The sequence below is a fragment of the Mytilus trossulus genome, chromosome 1, assembly GCF_036588685.1.
Source record: "Mytilus trossulus isolate FHL-02 chromosome 1, PNRI_Mtr1.1.1.hap1, whole genome shotgun sequence".
Lineage (NCBI taxonomy): Eukaryota > Metazoa > Mollusca > Bivalvia > Mytilida > Mytilidae > Mytilus > Mytilus trossulus.
In genome coordinates, this window is record NC_086373.1 from 37,485,558 (window position 1) to 37,508,499 (window position 22,942).

Below are 22,942 nucleotides of genomic sequence, written 5' to 3' on the forward strand. Positions count from 1 at the left end.
CAACATTCTTAACAGTACCCCTGTTCGCCAACGTCGCCAACGTCGCCAACATTCTTAACAGTTCCCCTGTTCGCCAACGTCGCCAACATTCAGAACAGTACCTCTGTTCGCCAACTTCGCCAACGTCGCCAACATTCAGAACAGTACCCCTGTTCGCCAACGTCGCCAACATTCTAAACAGTACCCCTGTTCACCAACGTAGCCAACATTCTGAACAGTACCCCTGTTCGCCAACGTCGCCAATATTCTGAACAGTATCCCTGTTCGCCAACGTCGCCAACGTCACCAACATTCTTAACAGTACCCCTGTTCGCCAACGTCGCCAACATTCAGAACAGTACCCCTGTTCGCTAACGTCGCCAACGTCGCCAACATTCTGAACAGTCCCGCTGTTCGCCAACTCGCCAACATTCAGAACAGTACCCCTGTTCGCCAACGTCGCCAACATTCAGAACAGTACCCTGTTCGCCAACGTCGCCAACATTCTGAACAGTACCCCTGTTCGCCAACGTCGCCAACATTCTAAACAGTACCCCTGTTTGCCAACGTCGCCAACATTCTAAACAGTACCCCTGTTCGCCAACGTCGCCAACGTCGCCAACATTCAGAACAATACCCCTGTTCGCCAATGTTGCCAACATTCTGAACAGTACCCCTGTTCTCCAACGTCGCCAACATTCAGAACAGTACCCCTGTTCGCCAACGTCACCAACATTCTCAACAGTACCCCTGTTCGCCAACGTCGCCAACATTCTAAACAGTACCCCTGTTGGCCACCATCGCCAACGTCGCCAACATTCTAAACAGTGCTCATGTTCACAAACTTCTTAAAACATTCTAAATAATACCCTTGTTGTTCAAATTCTTCAACATTGGAAACATTCTTAACAGTACTAGTACCACTGTTTGCTTACTATCTAAACATAATGAAGGTTCGCCAACTTAAAATGTATTTGATGTTATTTAAATATAACATCTTCTTAGTTTCGCTTGTGTTTTTAACAATGCATTTAATTTAAATAAAAAAAATCTCTGTATTACTAAAAAAATATTACACCAGGGTTTTCATTATCACAAACTAGTCATTACATTGACTAAATTTCATCATTGATACAAAGACATAATTCATAAATAAATCAACATGCAGACATCTTATATGTCATGTTCAGGACAAAACGGAATTTAATAACCAACCTTTTATGGTAATATACTATACAAAACACAAAAACGTTGTCATTCCTCAAAGCTAACAAAACCTAGTTATTCAGAAGGGATATCGATATATAGATATAATCCCATACTCCTGTTCGCCAAATCCACAACTTCTAAATCATTTTAACAAGTACCCCTGTTCTACAATTTAATAGTCTTTCAAACAAGTACCACCTGTTTGCCTTAAAATTGCCAACATTCAAATCATTAAAATTCATAATGGCAATCAATAATTAAGAATATAAGGGATATATACTTGACCATAAACAGTAATAGTTTAATGAAGTTGAACAATTGCAACCTATCCATAAACTAAATAGTGCTACATTTTTGATAATTAAATAGCTATAGCCCATAAAAAGTTCCCAGAATACAAAAATCTTCAAAAAAGACTTTTCAGCCTGCTAACAGCCATTTAAACATCATTATAAAATGTAACAAGTGCTTTAAAAATAAAAAGCAGTAACCCAACAGTAAAAATCAGGTCAATGACATGTACATATGACAGACATTTATAACTTCGTAACATTATATATCTGCATAAAAATAAAATGTAAAAAGCATTCAATTCTTTAACTTTAAAATAACTATAGACTAAAAGAGCCTGTGTTGTTGACCTTAGTCTAAGTGCATATTCTACAGAGTACACATACTCTCCAACATTGCTCTTTTCATATTATCTCAATTCATTACAGTTAACTACTAAATAATAAACAAAATTTGCATTTTACACTGTGTACTTTTTTTTACCATGTCTGCCATCTTTGTTGGCAGGCGTACGGGGTCAGAGGACATATTTTACAAAAAAAATACATACTCCAATATGATTGTAGCCATTTCTGGTAAAATTTTACCTACAAGTTTCAGATTACATTTTTGTTAAAGTAAACCACGTAAAGAGACAATTTTAAATGACATTAAAAGACAATAACTCCATTCCATTGTTATTAAAGATCTTACCTTGCCGATCATTTTTGCTTATCTAAGTTTCTATTTTAATATATATTATGATAATAAAGATATAAGGCCAACACACAAAAAATTTGTAAAACTAGTCATTAAAAGGCAATAATTTACTCTAATAAGGATTTCACTAATAATTTTGACCATTAAACTTAATTGTAAAATTTGTATTCCTGATCATTCTGGTATTTTAATGTTTTTCTCTATTATATATGTTATAGTTTATTTTCTCTGTCTATTATACATGTTACAGTTTTCAAAATAATAAGCACAATTGAGAAAAAAACAGTATTTTTTTTCTTTTAAGGGCAATAACTCTCATAATTCTTAATAAGATTTTGTCATATAGAACAAATAGCATGAAGGTAGTGCTCGACATTCTTTAACATTTTTGTCCTGTCAGAATTTCTCTATTCATAGCGTTTTTCGCAATCATTAACAAATCTTAAAATTTACTCCTATGTTCTATTTTTTAGCCAAGTTGGCCATCTTGGTTGACAGGTGGGGTTATCAGACAAATTTCTTAAACTGTATACCCCAATAATGATTTTAGCCAAGTTTACTTTTAATTTGTTCTAGCAGTTTAAGGAGAAAAAGTTAACAACAACAGACGACAAGTGATAAATAAAAACCCACTAGGACATATGGGCCAGGTGATCTAAAAATGTTTAATACAGTTTATGTCATTGCTAACGCAAGATTTAATGGTATGTAATTCTGCGTCTTTAAAAAATAAACTGCTTTGCTGAGCCCATCTGGATACACCTGCAAAATTTATACAAATAAAAACGGAGCTCATGTAGATAGAATTAAACAATTCACCAGAGTTTCTTGCTAGTTGGTAAAATTATTTTTAAGGTTATTGTCCGTAAACTGGAAAATCGCCCCTTTTTTAATGAACAAGAGTGCACACACTGAAATGTCTCGCCTTCTTTACCAATCACTGATATTATGTTGATAGTCCTAAACATGCTAAATATATGGCTTTATTACAACTGTCACATAAACTTAACATTAACCAAGATAACTAAACAAAGACCAATAAACCATGAAAATGAGGTCAAGGTCAAATGAACCATGCCAGGCAGACATGTACAGCTAATTATGCTTCCAAACAACAAATATAGTTGACTTATTGCTTATAGTTTAAGAAAAATAGACCAAAACGCAAAAACTAAACACTAAGCAATAAACCGTGAACAGAGGTCAAGATCAAATAAAACCTGCGCGACTGACAAATAGATTATAAAATATTTCCATACACCAAATAAAGTTGACCTATGGCATATAGTATTAGATAAAAAGACCAAAACTCAAAAACTTAACTTTGACCACTGAACCATGAAAATAAAGTCAAGGTCAGATGACATCTGCCCGCTAGACATGTACACCTTACAATCATTCCATACAACAAATATAGTAGACCTATTGCATAATGTATGAGAAAAACAAACCAAAACACAAAAACTTTACAATAACCACTGAACCATGAAAATGAGGTTAAGGTCAGATGACACCTGCCAGTTGGACATGTACACTTAACAGTCCTTCCATACACTGAATATACTAGACCTATTGCTTATAGTATCTGAGATATGGACTTGGCCACCAAAACTAAACCTTGTTCACTGATCCATGAAATAAGGTCGAGGTCAAGTGAAAACTAGGTACTGTCTGACGGGCATAAAAACCTTGCAAGGTACGCACATACTAAATATAGTTATCCTAATACTTATAATAAGAAAAAATTCAACATTACAAAAAATCTTAACTTTTTTTCAAGTGGTCACTGAACCATGAAAATGAGGTCAAAAACATTGGACATGTGACTGACGAAAAGTTCGTAACATGAGGCATCTATATACAAGTTTAACTTTGTACCCCAAATTGGACCATCTACAAAACTGGGCCCATAATCAAAGCTAAATACGTGTTTAAATTCAGGATATCAAATAACCCCAAAAAATCAATTTTTGTTAAAATTCACTAAGTTTAATATTTGACCCTCTAAACCTTAATGTAAACAAATTTAAAAACCGGACCCAAAATTAAAAATCTAATTACACAGTTAAATTCGGCATATCAAGGTACACCAATAATTCAATTTTTGAGGAAATCAAACTAAGTTTAGTTTTGAACCCTATGGACCATAATGTAGACCCATTTGAAAACGGTACCAAAAATTAAAAATCTAAATATAGAGTTAGATTGGGCATATCAAAGAACCCCAATAATTCAATTTTTAATAAAATCAAACAAAGTTTAATTTTGTACCCTTTAGACCTCAATGTGGACCAATTTAAAAATGGAGCCCAGAATCCAAAAATATAATACATGGTAAGATTCAGCATATTAAAAAACCCTAAAAATTCAAGAATAAAACCCTGTTAAAGTTGGTAAAAAAATAAGCAATTTATAAAAAGAATTAGAAAAGTATTGGTTTGTCCCCTAATTCCTAAACAGTTAGGGCCATAACCCCCAAAATCAATCCCAAACTTCCTTTTTTTGGTATGGAACCTTGTGGTTCAATTTCAAAAGGACAATAAACTTACACACAAGTTATTGTCTGAAAACTATAAAATGCTTATTTGGACCCCTTTTTAGGAACGTTATTCCTAAACTGTTGGGACCATAACCCCCAAAATCAATCCCAACCTTAAGCTTCCTTCTCAAGTTTCCATCCTTGAGTTTAAATTTCATACAGATCCATTCACTTAAACTAAAGTTATGTCCGCTGGAAATTAACTATTCCTACTCATCACTTTTCTGTATTAAAGTTTTTTTCTATGTTACAGTACATGTTGTACATTTATGACAAATATGGTACATTAAGTTGTAAAATTTAATTAACATCAAATTGGGTTTCACATTTTCAGGCGTTTATGACCTTCAACATTCTATGCCTATTTTCATATTTATAAAGTACCATAACTCCTAAACAGAAAAATAAATATATTACAAATATTTAAATGAATCACAATTTTGTAATGCAAAAAACAATGGTTAGAGCATATCAAAATTAATAAACATAATAAAAGCATTGGCTTAACAATTCAGTAGTAAACTGCATAAAAACAACATAAAGTGCAAATTTCCAATCTATAAAGAACTATAAGTCAATAATGAAAATTGTAAAAATTTCAATGTATATATTTAACTTTACCATGATTGTTTACTATTGTATTATTACTAGAATTAATACCACCATTGTTTTCCTATATTTATGATATTAGTCTTTGTTAAATTTTTTTTTTTTTAAAGTGTGCATAATTTATTTGTGTCAACATATTCAAATAATAATAAGAAGATGTGGTATCAGTTACAATGACACAACTTTCCATCCAAGTCACAATTCATAAAAATAAACCATTATAGGTAAAATGAACCACATCAACAAACAACAATTACTGAACATCAGATTAAAAGAAAAATCAAAATCATGCCCGTAATGATAAAAATTAAAATATAGTGTAGACCAATAAATACACATGTAATCAAATATTTGTTTTATATTTTCATCTCCATTAAAACACCATAACATGATATAATAGCACATAACAGTGGCGGATCCAGCCATTTCAAAAGGGGGGGGGGGTCCAACTATATGTCCCCATTCAAATGCATTAATCGTCCAAAAAAAGGGGGGGTTCCAACCCCCAAAACTCTCCCCCTAGATCTGCCACTGATGTGTTTAAAACTATAAACACCATTTATGTTTCTATATATGCCTTCATTATAAGTTCTTTAAGTTTCAATCCCTCAAAACTATAACTTTTACCCTATAAATCATGCTAATAAATAAACGTTTTAGTGTAAATATCATTTACCCTTAAAAGGAGTAATATATCACAATTCTTTAATTGTTTCCCCCATTTTACTAAATTTAGTCTTAATCCTAATGTATATTCTGTAATTCAGTTGTTATACTTGATAGCTCTGACACTATCAGTCACTACAAATTACAATAACACCTGTCCACAATTATAACTGACAATGACTAATCATATTAATATAAACTTTGTTGGAGAAATCATTTAAAAAATAATTTTCTGCTCAATAAATTTGTAAAGATTAAAGATTAAACCTCGTGTTTCAAGGCGGAGTTTATAAGCCAAAAAAATACTAGGAAAATAAGAAAAGGAATATACATGTACTGTAGTCTGTAAATTATTAAAATGGTTCTCTTTCATGTCTTTGGGCCCACAAATTAGAAATTTCTAAAAATTTCTTACTGGTAAATAAAATCAGTACGATAAAATAAGTTAATGTCCAATATGTTAAAACAAAAAAACTCGAAAGTTAAGCGTGAAGGCTGAAACCCCCTTTTAAAAATGTCTTATTCTGTCCCTAAGTGGACTGATAGTAATAGTAGTAAAAAGGAATATGTCTCACATTCTCATAAGTTAAACATGCTGGTCATGGACATTTGTCACTCAAATGATTTCAATTAAAATCACTGGCGTCAACGTGATGATCGTAACTGCAATAACGATCATCCCAACTTGGCGGACACAAATATAGGGATATTTTAAAAGGCTGATTTCTCCACTGTAACAGCTTATTTTCATATTTGTTTTATATCAAGAAAAATCTTTATAAGCATTGCCATTGAATGTGTTTTTCATAAATTATAGAAAAACTACCAGAAGAACGAAAATCGAGATTCAAAAAATCACGATGATGATCGTAACTTCGTCTATAGATGATTGTGACTTTGACTTGTTTTTATAAAAAGATGATCGTAACTCAAAATTTACGAATGTTTTTTTTTTCACTAAATGAACACCATATTTAGCAGTAACGATAAAAAAAAAATATTTTAAAATTAAACAAAGAATAATATGAAAACCGCTATTCTAAAAAGAAATGACATAAGAGGGTTTAGTAGACTTATATGCAAATGTCCTCAATATCATTTTCTTATGAGTAATTTAGTTAACATTCAAAATGATTTACGTTGATATGAAGTTTATATAAATATCATTCTCGTGATACAGTTTAAGAATACAGGCCCAAACTTTCACTGAATAAAGTAGAGGAGGGCATGAAGTTACATTATTTTGATGACTTTCTATATATCGGTTTTAAATTGTTGCCTGGTAGTAGTAGGTAGTGAGGAGTTTTATCCACCCCAAAAACGCGTGGCGCTGTGGCGCATCCAAATATGGTCAAACCCCGCCTCCGGAAGTGACGTCACGGGTGAATGGTTAAACAATGAATCACGCGTAGGGACGCCGGAAGTCCTAATTAAAGCCATGACGCTCGTACCCTATGACTCATACCATACCAGCTTACCAAATTTGGTGACATGCCATGATTCATACCAGGAATGATTAGACCATCCGGGATGCGTAGCCTATGACTTGGGAACCGTGATGACTCAGTTTTATGCAACCACAAAACACAAGGGCGCTAGGGCGCTGACGTCATATGAACAGTATGACTCACGTAGATCTTTGCCAATTCTAGTATGAAGGGCTATATATCAAAACGGAAGCACCTGATGTCGGATTATGACTCTTGGACCACCATATGATGAATCTTATATATGGAAAGCGACCACAATACCCTATGACCATATATGGAAATAATGACCAAATTTGGTAAAAACCTTATTTTCACTAAAAAATTAAAAAAAACAACATACATGACCATATATGGAAATCGACAAAACACCCTATGACCCTATATGGAAATCATGACCAAATTTGGTAAAAACCTTATTTTCGTTGAAAAATCAAAATAAAATACATGACCATACATGGAAATGATGACCCAATTTGGAAAAAACTTATTTTCACTCAAAAATCAAAATAAACATATATGACCATATACGGACAGCAGGTCACGTGATCCTCGTCGACGTCAAACCGGAGACCCCCGAGACGGAGAGACTGCACACGAACTTCCTGACGGGGGCGGGAGAGGAGGAGACGACCCAAACGGAAGAAACGACCACGGACGATCTGATCGCCTGCGAAGAATGCGGACTGGTCTTTGTACACCGCCGCGGCCTGGAGGAGCATGCGTGTGGCAGGGAGGAGGAGGAAAGGGTCTCCAAGGTGAGGAGGCTCGACAGCAGCGAGGATACCTCCGAATACGACACGGACGAAGACGCAGTTCCCATGAGCGACGCGGAACTAGAAAAAGAGTTGGAAGGGTTACCGGTGGACGTATGTTGTGCCGAAGAGTTAGCCGCAGACATCTCGCACCGACCGATGACCTATGTCGTCAACACGGATACCTGCGATGGACCAGGGAAGCATTGGGTGGCGTTTCACTTTCCATCCACGGGACCGGCAGAATTCTTCGATTCACTCGGACGTTCTACGTATTATTACCATCGTCGCTTCAGGAACGTGCTCATCGCCAACGGACCTTAATACAGATTCAGTACGACTCAAGTGCAACCGGGATCATCCGATACGTGCGGACTCTATTGTGTACATTTCGTGAAGATGAGATATAGAAACATTAGCATGGAAGACATTGTGAAAGATTTTTCCTCTAGAGACTTGATGAGTTACGACGACAAACTGCTTGCATTGTACGAATGAGTGTAATAAATAATTATATATGAAACTGACATCTGCGTTGGTATTTTTTCTATTTGCCCCGAACACGATACGATCAATCGGTGATGTTCACACCATGAAGCGTTGCTTCCCTTTTTTGTACCAGAGTTCCTCGATACGATCACGTGACCTTGCCACGAACGTTGAATTGTCACTCCACGTGAGATATATATACAGAGTTGCTTCCCTTGTATTGTACCAGAGTTAACGTTCCTCGGAACGATCACGTGACCCGCTGTCCATATATGGTCATATATGTTTATTTTGATTTTTGAGTGAAAATAAGTTTTTTCCAAATTGGGTCATCATTTCCATATATGATCATAGGGTATCTGGTCGGTTTCCATATATGGTCACGTATTTTATTTTGATTTTTCAACGAAAATAAGGTTTTTACCTAATTTGGTCATGATTTCCATATAGGGTCATAGGGTGTTTTGTCGATTTCCATATATTGTCATGTATGGTTTTTTTGTTTTTTTGAGTGAAAATAAGGTTTTTACCAAATTTGGTCATCATTTCCATAAATGGTCATAGGGTATTGTGGTCGCTTTCCATATATGGGATTCATCATATGGTGGTCCAAGAGTCATAATCCGACATCAGGTGCTTCTGTTTTGATATATAGCCCTCATACTAGAATTGGCAAAGATCTACGTGAGTCATACTGTTCATATGACGTCAGCGCCCTAGCGCCCTGCGTTTTGTGGTTGCATAAAACTGAGTCATCACGGTCCCTTAGTCATAGGCTACGCATCCCGGATGGTCTAATCATTCCTGGTATGAATCATGGCATGTTACCAAATTTGGTAAGCTGGTATGGTATGAGTCATAGGGTACGAGCGTCATGGCTTTATTAGGACTTCTGGCGTCCCTAGGCGTGATTCATTGTTTAACCATTCACCCGTGACGTCACTTCCGGAGGCGGGGTTTGACCATATTTGAATGCGCCACAGCGCCACGCGTTTTTGGGGTGGACATCTCTTTATGAAAATCTCTGGATACGCAACTGGACTACTGTTGCCTATATTTATCATGGGTTGGCTATTTATGTAAAGAAGGAAAAGTTGAAATAGAAGGTATACACGTTCAAATTAGATTTTTCAAGCTACAAATCCTTACATTCATACGGTATATGACATGTAATATTAAAGTTAGTCGAAGAAGTTGTGTTAAGCCAAACATATCAATAAGAGATCTACCATTTGATTTTTATAAAAGGGATGATATTTGGAAAAAGGCAAGACAGGAGATTTGAGTAAAAAAAGGCCGAATGAACATCTTGGCCAAACAAAAAGGCAGGATAACAATTTATGTAAAAAAAAATCAGGATAAAAAAGCAGGACCGAGATTTCAACATAAAAAATGCAGAACGAAATTATTCATCCTAGCCCTTCCCCCAAATAAAAATCAAATAGTACGTCTTTTTATTGACGGTTTCATTGTTTTTTTTTTTCATTCAACAGATATGATTACACTTCTTAATGCTTTATTTTTTCAACCTCTCCTTTTAAAAATCGTAAATCTGTTGTCCCTAAAAAGTGTAGGAAATTTAAAAAAAAAAAAATCTCCAATTTTAACAAACTGGTCATTAATATGAACTGTCCAATACCTTATTTATATATAAAACATATGAAATCAATATAAAGTTGTTAACCCCAATGCATTTTAATATTGAACTAGATAAAAAATAAATACCAAATCTCGCGAAGTCATAACCATTTCTGCACTTACCAATAGGACGTTACTCTCCAATCAGTGATCGTTTCTCATTATTATCACAATATCAGCTGATAACGTACATTTTTTCGCATACTAGACAGCTTTATTTGTCCTTATTTATCAGAAAATGCTTCGTTGGAACAGACAGTTACTATCATCTTTAGTAAAAGTTACGATCATCGTTGATAAAAATAAATAAAAATTACGATCATCATCGTGATTGTTTGTATCTCGATTTTCATACTTTTTGTTGCTTTTCCATCCTGTCCGAAAAAATATTTCAATGGCAATGCTTATAAAGATGTTTCTTGACATCATACAAATCTGAAAATAAACTGTTAAAGTGGAGAAATCAGTCTTATGAAATTTCCCTATATTTGTGTCCGCCATATTGGGATGATCGTAACTGCAGTTACGATCATCACGTTGACACCAGTGTAAAATTACATGTGATCACTTTTGCACTGAAATTTAATTCAATTTTTTAGTCGGTATTTAATGTTTGGAACATACAAAATTAAGGGACATACTGTATACCATTTCACAGCATTATAATGTTCTATAGCACCAAGTAAGACTCAGTAAAAGGTTAGCGGTCAATATTTCCAGGAAAAGTTAGAGAAAACGGATGTTGACAACTTGTGTATTAATAATTTCCAGAGACAAGGACGGATACATAAGGCCGAAATCCGAATTTGATTTTTCGCCATAAAGTTGTTATAATAATATATTTATATCTGAATTCAATGTTTACAAACATGCTAAACAAAACATAAAAAATATTTTTTAAAAACTGTGCAAACAGCACATAAGAAATAATGTTGGGGATGTTGGTAAATAAAACATACACAAAATAAATGTTGGCAAACTTGACTAAGCTGGCAAACTTCAGTAAGTTGGCGAACATTACATATAAAACAATGTTGGCGAACTTGGTGAACAATAATCATTATGTAAAGGTTGGCGAACATTAATAATTCTAAAAAATTGGCGAAGTTGGCGCACACTTGGCGAACAGTAAATGTTAGTGAACAGTACAGGTTTCGTAAAGGTTGGCAATGAAGTGACATTGGCGAACAGTAATGTTTTCCTAAATGTTGGCACCCTAAGTATTAGTTCGTAAATGTTTGCGAATAGTTATTACTACATAAATATTGGCAATGTTGGCGAACAATAATGATTTCCTAAAGTTGGCGACGTTGTCGAACAGTACGATTTCATAAATGTTAGGGACGTTGGCAACATTGGCGAACAGTGAAGATTTTAAATGTTGGCCACGTTGGCGACATTGGCGAACAGTAAGATTTTAAATGTTGGCCACGTTGGCGACATTGGCGAACAGTAATGATTTCGTAAATGTTGACAACGTTGGCGACGTTGACGAACAGTAATGAGTTTGTAAATGTTGGCGACGTTGGCGAACAGTATTGATTTCATAAATGTTGGCGACGTTGGCGACGTTGGCGAACAGTAATGATTTCATAAATGTTGGCGTCGTTGGCGAACAGTAATGAGTTCGTAAATGTTGGCGACGTTGGCGACGTTGGCGAACAGTAATGAGTTGGTAGATGTTCAGTTGGGAAGCAAGTCCTTCGATACGGCCGTTGTCGTCAAGTTCTATCAGCAACAATAGCAGGGGGAATTAATTAGGTGGCGCTACAGTCGTCCGTAACGTCAAAAAGTCCGCCAAATCAATCGGCTAAAAGATTGACGTTTAAAGTATTTTCTTCAACTTGTCATGCTTTTATTATAATTAAATTTTAAAATTTGTAGGTTTTGTGATCAATATAATTTCTTTACGACATACAAACATTACAAACAATAGCTTTTTATTGCTATTCCTTTATCCTGTCCGTTCTGAAAAAAATAGCCATCTTTTTTGTTCGCCAAAAAACTCGATTTTTCCTAATTTGACGTTTGCGTATCCAAATACAGAAAAGAACGGTTATAATCTTAAATGAAACCGGGAAACCTATTTCAAATTTCTACACCATTTTGAAGCCATCATTTTTTACTTGTATACATCAATTTTGGTGACCACCAGCCATGTCAATTTGTATCTGGTTTTAGCTACGTTTCTACTTCAAACAGTGAAGTTTAGCTTCTTTTCATTGTACCTGTTTCAAAGTGCTCTAAAATACTGATTTTATTAAAGACACGAATGAAATTTTGATTAAAAGTTGTGGATTTTCACAATTCCATACGATACTTGTATTTTAAAGTAACTAAAACCCCTATTGATCCCCTACATAAATTGACGGTGACATTGTTTTCTTTTTTCAACATACGTCATGTAACGTTTATAACAAAATATGTGTCAGGGTCATGTGCATAGTAAAAATTTACACATTGGAAAAGTGAAACAACAAACAAAGATCTTCTTTATTGCGTTTGAAACTAAACGTCTTGGAAAATTCTGACAGATCTGACAAATTATTGATAGCCTAGTGTACTGTATGGATGGACAAAAGCACATAATAGCAATAGAAAATACATTGCAAAGAAAATTCTGTAGGAAAAAAACATATGAAAAAAGGAAATGAAGGTCAGTTAATAAAATCTTGCTTAGTAAGCTAGAGTAATAAGTTAATTCATAGAGATATGTTCTTACAAAATGGTATATATGGCAAATTCTTGTCAAATTTAAGCATCATTGATCATTATTGAAGTAAAATGCACAACATTTGTCCCACCAGTTTCATTTCATTTCCTATTACTAGTATTCAGGTAAAGAATATACACAATACTTTGTTTATAAATATGTAATTAAAGCAGCTGATACAGCAACCTGTTCAAGAGAAGAAGCCCCATTTTTTCAAAAAAATTTACATTCATAATCTATAAAATAACCTGAGAAATAAGACAAAGGGCTACTGAACAAGCTAATCTATCTAATAAGTTAATTTTATAATAATAATGATTCTGAAATTCAAAATTGTGTCACTTTCACTTATAAATTAACTCAAGCCTAACGTTATGTTTCTTAGTAAAATACAGAAAAGGAATTTCTGTCAATATTTTTGGTATAAAACTTATAAATCCCTTTTCTGTATTTTACTAAGAACATAGGCTTGAGTTTAAAGGCTCTCTTGATTTGAAGAAATGTGTTGTGACTCTTGGTCACACTTTATAGAATATAAAATATATATGGTCAGTACTATTTATTTAATAATTATATCAATTTTCAGAAAGATTATTCAAATTGTAAAAAACTATCATGTTTTATTGCATTAAATATTATCAGAAGTGTTTTAAAATATTCTGCTAGGAATGATCCCACATATAAAAATTAAATGTAGTATATTTAAGATCCGCCAGATCTAATTTCTTTCAATATAGCTAGTTTTTTATTTACATGTAGGTGTCATTATCCACATTTCTGAATTGTTTTTTTTTTACTTATATTTTGTCTTTTAATTTTTTACATTTAGTCCTTCTCTGAAAAATAGGGAAGTATATCTTCTTTATATTATCATAACATAGTTATAAATCGAGTTTCGTTTTTTTCTTTCTAATTTTTGTAGAGTAAACTCCTTTCTTAATTTTTATGCATTTTCCTGTTTTTTTTTTATTTGACTGGTGATAGTAAGGGGAGATAATCACTTGCACAAATCGGCATAAAAACCACCGCTTCGTTTTGAAATCAATTTGACGTTTGCGTATCCAACATTCTATTGCCGAAATATTCATATCGAGTGTTTGTCTTAATGAGATGCTTTATTAAATTTAAATTCAGCCCATCATTTCTAGTTTCCTCGTAGATATTTAGATTTTTCGATCAGGAGACTTGACAATTTTCACCCAAACTCCAAGTTTGCAGATAAAATAAAGAATAAAGGACTTTGATTTGATACGTGAACTTTGACGAGAATAAACTATGGATACTCAAGATTATTTAGGTCAATAGGTTTTTATTACGACAATTGTATTTAGTGAGTTAATATGAGGTTTGTCTCGTACGTTTTTTCACTGAATTTTCACGGTCACGTGACTCTATTGTTGCTGATAAACTTGGGGTCAAACCGTGACCTGCTTTCCAACTGGTTGGCGACGTTGGCGAACAGTATTGATTTCATAAATGTTGGCGACGTTGACGATGTTGGCAAACAGTAATGATTTCATAAATGGTGGCGACGTTGGCGACGTTGGTGAACAGTAATGAGTTCATAAATGTTGGCGACGTTGGCGACGTTGGCGAACAGTAATGATTTCATAAATGTTGACGACGTTGGCGACGTTGGCGAACAGTAATGAATTCATAAATGTTGGCGACGTTGGCGAACAGTAATGAATTCATAAAAGTTGGCGACGTTGGCGAACAGTAATGATTTCGTAAATGTTGTCGACGTTGGCGACTTTAGCGAACATTTAAACAATCCTGTACCAGAATGGAACTTTAATTACTTGCCATATTTTCACACCAACACTGACCGATGGAAAAAAAAAATTGACAATTATACGAAATTTATAGAAAAGAAATGATAAAATTGTGCACAGAAGACTAAGTTTATGATGTTTGAATGCATTGGTTCAAGAATTGGAATAACATTATTTTTCACTGGTCACTCGTTTATTATGACTTTAATCATAATTCGAATTAGCTTTCGCCGCGATATAGCCTTTCTGTGCTAATGCGGCGTAAAGAAAACAACAATCAATCAAAAATTCACAAAAACTAGAATAATACTTTTTGTTGGAGACTGCTTTTCTGATCACTCACATTTAAATAATTACTAAAAATTTATGACATTTTTTAATTTCTAGAAATTATATGGTATCAGAAGAAATTCAATGACCCCTTATGTTTTTTTCTTGGTAGATATGGGTGTACGGAAAGTAAGTATGTTCCAGCGCCTGGCGGATCCGTATGTCTTAACAAAGACCTGCTGCAATATGTTCATGATTTAGGCAGAAATGGGAAAATTATTGTAAGTTTATAAAAGTAAGAACAATTTAAGAGCTTAAATAATAAAAGACCATTAAATTTATCAACACAAACTGACCGGTTCGTTAATATTGGGGATCTTGTTTTGCTTTTAAATAATGTATCTTTTGTTTTACAAATACTATCTTCACAACTTATTTTTCAAATAGTCCGTTTCTATGTATGTTGGCTATTAACCGATTGATTTATCTTTATTACATAAATAGATAGGCAGTGAGAGGCGGTTAAGAACAAAACTTAAACTCAAAAGAGAGGATTTCAGTTTCCCAACTGTGAACTTTCCATTTCTATGAGGCACCATTCATGCATATAAATTTCAAAGTTGATATAATATTCAAAAGCATGCATTTTGTATCATAATTACCTAATAAAAAATTTGTCTGATTAAGGAAGCTATTTAATCAAGAGTGTCTAATGTTAAAGTGAAATTACTATTTCGAAAACTTTACGGAAGTATATTCGTATGAGAAAATAAAAAAAATATATTTATAAATAACTAAAATTTGTTACACGAGTTTTGTCATATAAAATTGGTTCATGTATACACGTTCGTGTGAATTTGATGACCACCGACTGATTGATATCATTTTCGAGAAAGGAAAACAGAACGTATTGCAATCCAATAACCCGTAGGTGAGGAACAACCAAAAAAGAAAACAAAAACATGACTTTTGTGAACAGATTTCATTTCTTGATTGTAGAAAGTGATTTGTTGATTTGGTTAATCGTCACTGCCATTTGTTTTCTGTTATTAACGACTCTCAATTAAGGACTTCATTCCGCTTCGTTGTGTTTATGTTCTCTTCCAAATTATGCATGAATAAGCAATCGAATACTTAGTGACATGAAACGGGAATGAGAAGAAGATGTTGATCAGAACATCATGACTTTTATTAAAGTTAGACCCAAAGTTTAGAGATAGCCTTGAAACCCAGGTTGGCATGGTGTTAGAAGATAACCTTTCATTTAAATGAAAACAAAACTTATTTGAACTTATATTTGGTGTTCTCATATACAGACGGCAAAACGTTTGTTTGGACTTTCGTTTACAATTCAAAGTTAAATGTAAAGTATAGTTTAAGTTTGGGTTGTCATTTTAATTCCAATTCATCCTTACGTGCAAACGCAAGTATTTATTTCAAATTTTGACATTTTTTAAATAAGTTTTATTTATCAGTTAAATAACAATACAACATGAGCTATGAACGTGCCTTTGAACTGACATACACAATAAATGCAAGACATGTATATCATGTACAGTAAATGCAGACACAATGGGACAACACAAGACATACAATTGGTAGCACTTACATAAATGTCACATAAAAGAAGTAATCCTACATAAATGCATAAAAACTTGAAAAAAAATAAAAAAATACAACTTAAAACAAACAAACAAATATGAGTTTTAATGTACGCTTACAGTATCCATGTATGGTTGGAATCTTGGTCAATTATTACAGGCAACACAGGAAAATGCCTAACCTCTCAAGCGCGAATTCATGAACTTAAACTGAATAAAATTTGGACACTGTCTGAGTTTCTCGGCGAGTAAGTTCCGGGGAACAGGAGCAGCTTACATTAAAGATAGTTTGCCATACCTTGTTGTTCTCACTTGTGGTATCTTCCATGAATATTTTCCATGTACAATTAATGTCAAAAAATTTCAAACTATCGACAAACAGGTTGTGACTACACGGCAAATGTAAAAATGCTTAACCGCTACATCCTAACTTTATCAAGCTGCACACCAAATATTCATTCATTCCCGTTCGTCGAAACCAATAATACTTTTCAATGTAAACTATCGGCTTACAGGACATTGCTTCAAGGCAGATTTAAAACTTATCAACTCGCTAAACTCAACATTATCAAGCAGCAGACAAAATATTAAATCATTTCCTTTAACTATCTTACCAAATTTTACCTGTACAATTGACCCGAATAATTCAGTCCTTTTATATTCCGCTGGTATATGATCAGCTGACGATGTCTACAATAACGTCTAAATCGATCACTCGAATCAGCTCGGTATATTTATCTATAAAAAAAAATCAACTAATTGCTGATTGGTCTCTTCTTCGACAGGTTAACAATGAACATTCTGGATTCGTGAAGAATCTTAAGTTTGTTAGGACTTCAATCTCTCGCAAGTAGGGGGAAAGGACTGCCAATAAAATATTAAATCATTCCCTGTCATAGAAGCTAAGAAAACTTTAGTGGAAGATTTCTTTTCGGCGGATGGACGGAGTCGAGGGTTACTATACCTGCATCAACCTTCGGCAACGCAGGTGATAAGAAAACGTTGTATGATTGACAAAGAGACAACGATTTACTTGAGACCACATGACACAGAAGTTCACACGTAGTATAGGTCACTCATATGTATATGAAAGGATTTGTAAAGTCTAGTAAAAAAAAATTATCTTGAATTTCATAAAAAGTTTGATCATAATATAAATTAAAAACCGACCAACTCGTGAATTGTATAATTCTTAAATCTGAAAGTTCACGCAAATAAATATATTCACCATACATGCTTTCCTTATGCAAAGTAAAATGCTGATGGTGATACTGATTTAGATATACAAACTGCGGCAGTGGAAGAAACAATATACAATGTAGTCCTTTTTAATATTTGTCATTCAAACTGTTGTGAGGTTCATCCAACTAATTAAATTTACATATTGACAAAACTCGTAAAATTAAGAATAACGTATGTTTCAGTAGAACGTGGAGCTTGGATTCGTCGCCTAGACATTGAAATTATAAACTGGTTAAATTTGAGATAAAAGCGAATCTATCTTACTTTCTATCAAAATAGGCAAAATATTATTAAGGGATATTTAACCTCAAAAGCCAAAATCAAACTGACATTGTCATGGCAAAAAAACCAACCCGAAAAACGACCAAAAGCAAATAACAGTATACAAAACATATTTTAGAGAACACAAAAGCAAGCAACACGAGCCCCACCTCACGTTGATCGTATAAGTACAAAACCCGGTGATAAGTTTAATTTGGTCAGTCCCATTCAAGATGAAGATGAAGGGCTTGTGGTTGCAATGATTGGAACAAATACATAGTAAGGCATACTGCAAAAAGTGACTCGATGTCATTTTGTCATCAACAATGTACATTCACAAAATGCACCATAAATTCAATCAACGTAATACATGTATACTAACAAACTAACTGACTTTTAATTTCTTCGCTTTGTTTTAATTTAGATACAACCTTAATTATGAAATTCATTTTGAAGGTGAATGAGCTTGCGGGTGCGTGTCATATGGTGTGTTCTTGGCATTATGAAGGTAGAGCTGCAGATTTGCATTTGCCTAAGGGCAGTCACCGTGAGACATATTTTACAAGGGCATGTAAGAGTTACAATAAAGGAGAAGTTCATATAGGGGATACTCACCATCATTGTGAGATAGAATTTTGAAACGGACAATCTTGTACCTGCTGTGTATTATTTGAGATAAATAAAAAAAAAAATCTTCATATCTGAAAACTATATGAGTACAATTTTCTGTATTTATATCTCAGGCAATAGTTATGCTTATTTATTAAATTTACAGAAGCACCCGTAGTATGACGTTTTATCTAAATAAACCAAAGCTGTTCGGTAACTGTTTCAAATGTTCGTTAACATTACTCAAGTACTGTGAGAACGGGACTTTATAGTCCTTTAAAACAACGAAACTGTGGATGCTGCATCCTTTCTTTAGGACAATATGTAGTTGTTTAACAGTGTTTTTTAACAAAATTCGGAATTGTAGATACAAATGCAATTCTTTAAGTGATGAATAATCTTACTCTGTGAAGCACCATACTAATTCAAACAACACATACACATAAATGATTTCATAATACTGGATACCATTTTTGTTTAGTTTGGTGGAAAGATATTTAAACAGAGAGTCGATATTCAAATGGGTACTAATTGGGCTACGCTGCTTGAATATTTGCTTGTGCTACTCGAATAAACAGAACTTATACAGAACATTCTTAAAGTCACACATATGAACCATCTTGCAAAAGTCTTTAATTTCAATAATTATTTCAGATATGTTGATGATTTCCTTTTACTTGATAACCAAAATTTTAGTGAATGCTTTCATCTCATAAATCCCAGTTAACTTAAGATTAAGGATTATATCGACACTAGAAGGTTTGTTTTCTATATCAACCTTTTATTTGATATTAGATTGACGACGTCAAATTATAATATATAACAAACCTGTTGGAATTCTAACTTTCTCTTTCTTCTTTACGTTTTATATAATTCATTGTTCCTCGTTAGTCTGTACACGGTTATTAAATGTCCACAGGATAACAAAAGATACTAACCCTGTCGACACTTTCGTTTTCGTTCGTTTACCCCATAAAGGGAAAACCTATGTTTCTCCATCTAATTATCATAATCAGTTGGTTCAATAGAGTCTTTGTAAGCAGCAAACCTATCTAAAGAAATCATGATAAGGAATTGACTGTCCTGGATGTAATACATCGATTCGGTGACGCAAACTTAAAAAGTGGGATTTCTGTAAAATTCTTCATTAAAATGAAAAGTTAAATAAGATCATTTAAATCACCGTTTAACCGACCATGGTTGTCAAGACCAGTGGAAGAAAATAAGATCGCACTATACCAATGAATATAAGAAAGAGATTTTGAACTTTGGAAACATTTTATGTATCAATTTAGCCTTCATCCGTAAAGCTCAAATCCAACAATTTGAAAGACAAGGATGTGTAAGCACTGACCACGCAAAGAGTTATATGAACTAAAGTGACATAAACAGAAAAGCCAAATCCATATAAGGTGGACTGCGCAAGGAACCTTAGGTTTTATAAAATTGTCTAGATTTAGGAACTGACGGCTTTTTGAAGGAGTATGTTATAAATCATGTCAGTACCGATTAATTGACAATTTAGTTGATGAAAGCCATGGGATAAATAGTCCACAAGCATCAGTATCGATCAAGTGCTGGAAAATGAAAATAGCACTGAATAATGTGTGCATTTCAATCTCTGTTCTGAATCTACATTTATCAGAATCGTCCAAACGGGGGTTTCCATGCATTAGTACCTAAACACATTAACAGCTATGTGACTGAAAGAAACCCTTAGAGATCCAGAATAAGTTTCACATCTTCTAATGCCAACATTGCTTAAAGTTGCAATTGAGCAGAATAATATTTACTACCGGTTTTTAACCTAATTTTTGAAATTTTGTTGACTGAGTTGAACCATGTAAGATGTCTGTTCGGCCTGATGAGTATCGTCCTTTTACTGAAACATAGATAAATGACAAGCCGTACATATAATTCTTCAGCAGACAGCACAGACTCTTAAAACGGATTCCAAAAGCACTTTTTATCATATAAATAAAGACAACAGTAGTATACCGCTGTTCAAAACTCATAAATCCATGGACAAAAAACAAAATCGGGGTAACAAACTAAAACCGAGGGAAACGCACTAAATATAAGAGGAGAACAACGACACAACACTAAAATGTAACACACACAGAAATAGACCAAGCATCAGACAAAATCCCACGAAAATAACAAATATAACATCAAAACCAAATACATGAATTTGGGATAGACAAGTACCGTGACACGTCTTATCGCAATATGAAATTACACTCAAAAATAAGAGAAAACAAACGACGCAACGTTAAAATGTAACACACACAGAAACGAACAATGGCCATATTCCTGACTTGGTACAGGACATTTTTAAAGGAAAAAATGGTGGGTTGAACCTGGTTTTGTGGCATGCCAAACCTCGCACTTTAATGGCAATGTTAAATATAACACTGACATGACAACATTATATTACTGGACTACAATACAAATAAATAGGAGAACCTATTAGACAAAGAAACACATGATTAATGGATAACAAAAAGCATCAGTGAACATTTGTTTTTGGTAAACTAAAATTAAGCTTTATACTGTTTGGATGGCAGGCAAACAAATGAAATAAAAACCATGCTTTAATTACATCAATATAGTTTGTAACTTTGCTTGCACATTTGATTGAGATAGATAAGTTTGAGAGCATGCACAGTGCTAAAAATGCTTGTCAAATTATTTTATTAATTATCGTCTTCTCGGAGACGATATTAAGAATTGAACGATGGGCAGTCAGTGCGTGAATGCTTCTTACTACCTGATTGGAAGATATCACGAGCAGTGAATAATCAAAGTTTATTGATTGGTTAGGACAATCCAAACCTAGTAAATGTACTCCAATCTCGTAAAGTATCGGATTTGTCCTCTCTATTTTAGCAATTAGATTTGGCTGGTCATTAATCATTCATATTCATGATATTGGTACACAGGTAACTTTTATCTATAAATAGCCGAATCTTCTGGAAACAACAACATTAAAAACGACATATACTACTTCATAACGTGTGACCTCGCGTGTGTGGTAAAAAAATGTTGATTGATATTCTAAATGAATTAATCTTCAAAGCGAGAACACTTTCCATTTTCATCAGCTAAGAGACGGCTAGCCCTTTTTGAAAGGCTAATACTGGTTATATTATTAAAACTAATAACTATAGCTATACGAATGTGTAAGGAAAAGTTTAAATGTAGTTAATACATGCACAAATTGTAAGATACAATTTCTCGCTGCATTGAAGACCCGTTGTGGCCTTCGGCTGTTGTCTGTGCTTTGGTCTGATTGTTGTCTCTTTGACACATTCCCCATATCCATTCTCAATTTCATGTAGACGAGAATCAAGATCTTTTTGTGACACTCGACTCTATCCTTCCGTGGTAAACACGTTCTAATGGTTATTACACATTGTTGACGTTACCTTGTAGCTTGCAAGTCTTTAGTTGTTTATGTTATGTTTTGTTTGAATTTTCATCTTTTGTATTTGCCACGGATTTTTCCAACTTTTGAGTTTCGAATGTTCCCTGTGTATCTTCTGCCTGTTGTTTTTAACTTAATATCTTTTTATTTAATTGACTGGATTGTATTGTACGTGATGTTGTTCACCACAGTAACTGAACTAATTTAAAACTGTATGGCAACACCAGATTGACTGTGTGCCGTATGCAATCTTGACCATGTTTTAATATATTTAAGAAATAATACAAGGGACTTTGAATAATATTGTTCTTACTACCAGTTGGCCCTTTTTTCGAAATATTGTATCACGAGCGATAGCTGGGAATAAAATATCGATATAAGTGTCCACAACCCGTTGTATGATTAATATAAACTCAAGCCCCTTGATTATTCCTATCTTAACCCTGTCGTGTAATGTTGTTGTCATTTTAATGTTATAATTAACACAGCTATTAAAGCGGGAGGTTTGGCATGCCACAAAACCAGGTTCAACCCACCATTTTTTCATAAAATGCCCATTACCAAGTCAGGAAAATGGCCATTATTACATTATAGTACGTTTCTGTGTGTGTTACATTTCGGTGTTGTGTCTCTGTTGTGTCGTAGTTCTCTTATATTTCATACGTTTCCCTCAGTTTAAATTT

General features: G+C 33.8%; 1 protein-coding gene across 1 annotated transcript in view; it reads left to right on the top strand.

Moving 5' to 3' along the window:
- LOC134723558 (hemicentin-1-like) overlaps window positions 1-18,918 on the top strand; it is a 94,496-nt gene extending 75,578 nt beyond the window's left edge. The window contains exons 11-12 of the mRNA XM_063587141.1: window positions 15,292-15,400; window positions 18,680-18,918. Of these exons, the coding sequence (XP_063443211.1) occupies window positions 15,292-15,400; window positions 18,680-18,862 (292 nt within the window). The 3' untranslated portion in view covers window positions 18,863-18,918. The remainder of the gene's footprint in view (window positions 1-15,291; window positions 15,401-18,679) is intronic.
- Window positions 18,919-22,942: the final 4,024 nt, after the last annotated feature.